General features: G+C 33.2%; 1 protein-coding gene across 1 annotated transcript in view; it reads left to right on the top strand.

Annotated features, from left to right (window-relative positions):
* LOC122084908 (putative inactive methylesterase 20) overlaps positions 1-1997 on the top strand; it is a 2760-nt gene extending 763 nt beyond the window's left edge. Inside the window, exon 2 of the mRNA XM_042653329.1 lies at positions 1812-1997. Within this exon, the coding sequence (XP_042509263.1) occupies positions 1812-1997 (186 nt within the window). The remainder of the gene's footprint in view (positions 1-1811) is intronic.
* Positions 1998-3438: the final 1441 nt, after the last annotated feature.

Genomic DNA, 3438 nt, shown 5'->3' with positions numbered 1-3438 from the left:
CCCCCCCCCCCCCCCGCCTTTTGTTTATTTATTAAAAATTAAATAATTAGATTAAGTTAAATGGTGAGTTTGGAACATAGTTTGAAAATTTTTTATGATTACTTTCCTATCCATGACATTATATGTTGTGGTCTTGAGTGCACTAACTAAATTGTGGTTAGGCTTTACAAAAAAATTGGCCTTTATACAAAGATGGGCATTTTCAATGATATGTAAGGTAATCCATGGCAAAAAAGATGTATTGCCAAAAAAAGTTCATAATTCTTCTATGCCACTCAATATGTCATCGACATCTCATCCTCCTTCCATTGTTTTCTTCAAACCATGGAAAAGGCCCCATGTTGCTGCTTAACAATCATTTTTTTTTTTTGGTCATCAAATAGTTCACATAAAGTAAGACACAATTTTCTTCTATTATAAGGGTTATTGTCCATCTAGACATTTTTGCTTTTATTTGTTATTCAATAGAATTTTTTGTGAAAGAGAGGAAAGCATGTTATATGAGCAGGAACGGGTTGAAAATCAGTCACCTAGTCTTCCACAAATTGTGAAGGTAAACTATTAGAAACCCAGTACTCTACTTGTATAGTATAAGGGTTGGATTTTTGTGAGCCAAAAAGTATCTGGTTCCTAAGTTTACAGATATATTAGCACATGAAATATGTTGAAGAAAAAATCCATATTCCAGCATATATATATATATATATATATTTTTTTTTTGCTTTCTGAAGACGCCAACATTTTTATTTCTAAAGCTTTGACTTCCAGTACATTTTCAGCTAAATAGAAGCATTTTTCTTAGTTTTCAGCAGTTCAACAATTTTCTTTTTATTTTTTTAATATTGAAATTTAGAAAAAAATAAACATTTTTTAGTCATGTGGTGAATTTTTTTCCTCTCTTTGGCCAAAGTTATTACGTACACACAATCAATTAAGAGAGTATCTTTAGACTAGGGTGATGTGAGAATTTTGGCCATTGGAAATCAAAGAAATGGCAGGATTTGATCGTGTATGAAGTTTTAGACTCACTTCGATCACATACCTTCACATGTATTGTCATATTTTTCATGTATTTCAGTTTTGCATCTTTTTACTTTTCAATATGTTTTATTTTTCTATTAGTTTTTTCAAAGCTTTATTTTTTCACCTTGTCAACTCTCTCTAGGCTGAACTTGAGGTGTGAGCATACGACCTTGGGAACTATTTTTCCTCAAAATTTTAGCTTCATTTATCTTTCCTTTCTCATTGAAGATATTAAGGCAGTACTCCAAGAAAATGCTTCCCTTCTATATTTTATTTTATTTTATTTTTATACAATTAATATCATATATAGTTGAAAATCAAGTTTTGACTCGGGCGAATCGTCCGAGTTAAATAAAAAAATATATACGAAATCTGGCCATGAGTCATGAAAACTTGTCCAGATTTAATAAATGACTAGAGTAAGTTTGAGTCAGTAAGAGTTTTATTGACCAAGTATTTTTGTCTAAGTTATATGAAATTCACTGGGATATTTTGTTTTATTTCATTTTTTTAATAATCATTTACTATTAGACCTTAAGTTTGGTCTACTACAAAGTTACTTGGGATTAAATCAAATACCCGTTCCTACCAAGATTGACTAATCCTGGAGTGGATTGGATGGTTCTTGAGTTGTCTTCCCAAGTTCCAAAATAGTGTTTCTTATGCTTATTAATTATTTGTTTACCGAAAAAATAATGCCTAGTGATTATTTAAATTTTTTTGGTATTGCTTGTTAGTTTCCAAAAACAGGAATTATTGTAATATCTCTGTTACTTCTATCACTGCAGGATTTTGTGCTGATCTCTACACTTAAAAGGCCGGGATCATTCTTCCCTAAAGATTTGGATAAAATACAGCTTTCTGAAAAGAAAAATGGAAGTGTGAATCGGGTTTATATTATAGCTAAAGATGATTTAGCAATAACAGAGGATTTCCAACGTGAGATGATTGCTAATTATACAGTTAAGAAATAATTAGATAAGAAAGCTTGTGTGCTGTATCTGGCATGAAGGCATTAAGATAGACAGCTCCAGATACCTTCTTAGGGAACTTCTCCGTTGCAAGAGATATGCTCACCCCTCCAAAACTATGACCAACAAGCATAACCTTGTGGTGGTCGATACATTTCATTACATCAAATAATGGTTTTGAGTATTTCAAATATGTAATATTTTCTGTTGAATTGAGGGAGGTGGTGAGTGTAAGGCCAAGCTGAACGGTGGTCACTTTATAGCCAGCAGCCTCAAGTATGGGCTTAAGCCTGAACCAATTCCATTCTCCATGGCCTCCACCATGAACAAGAATAAAATGACCCAACCCTGATGCCTTGTCTAATCCTGATTTGCATTTCCTTTGATTAAAGCTACACTCTTGAAGCCCACCATTTCCCTCAACCAGGATGAGTTTCACCATTGCCATCAACAATAACATAGCCATTACAATCTCACTTGAACGGCCCATCTCTCTCTCTCTCTCTCTCTCTCTCTGTGGAATATCTCAATCCCGATGTATCCCAATCCCATCAAAAAGATGGGTATTGGTGTAAATTTCAGTTTATTGGTAATGGTGTAATTCATTTCAGTTTATTGGTAATGGTGTAATTCCATCTTATTAGCTTGAGTCTTATGATTGTGTTTTTTAAAAAGTTGTAGAGCATCGAGTCGTGGTCACAATTCTTTTCATTTCGTTTCGATTTGAAGTCGAATAAAAAAGTTATGCGCGTTTTCGTGAAGTCGTTCTAAGATTTCAAAAAAAAAAAAAAAAAAAAAAAAAAAAATGAAAAAATAAAAGCTTATGGTGTTGGATTCAGATTGAGATGAAATGAAAAATGTTATAACTACGACTCGACGATCTACAATTTTTTGGAAGACCCGATTGTCAAACTCAGCCATATAAAAAGACCATATTTCTCCTGAACCTTTCAGGTGCCAAAACTTTCTTATACGGAATTGAAACTGGTGACGTGACAGCTTTCGGGCTCTCCGATGAAATGTTAGTATTACATGATGTGTATGGAGTGGGTTGAGTCATCCATGGTAAGTGGTGCGGGATCTTGGGTCAAAGCTAGAAAATATGGCCTATTTACGTTCAGGGGCATTAGTGAAAATGATTTATTTGAAAATTGGTTCCTTCATGCGAGTGACTTTATCTTTTTCAGCACACCTGATTTTGTCTAGTTTCGATACTGTATGAAATGTTACAACACCCATAGGCAAAAACTTGCTTATTTGGCAATCAAGGGCAGTTTCTCCATTGAAGATGATTTTTCTTAAAAAAAGAGTTTATGTATAACCTTGTGGGAAAAATCCAATTTTTCCAACACATTTAGTTTCATCTCGTTTAGATATAGACTATAAATGAAACTACACAAAAACAGAAAGTCTAAATGGATTTGGTTTTGAGAATGTTAATAAA

The sequence above is a fragment of the Macadamia integrifolia genome, chromosome 7 (genome assembly GCF_013358625.1).
Source record: "Macadamia integrifolia cultivar HAES 741 chromosome 7, SCU_Mint_v3, whole genome shotgun sequence".
NCBI lineage: Eukaryota > Viridiplantae > Streptophyta > Magnoliopsida > Proteales > Proteaceae > Macadamia > Macadamia integrifolia.
The sequence above is the reverse complement of the archived record's forward strand: the minus strand, read 5'-3'. Positions and strand labels throughout refer to the sequence as shown.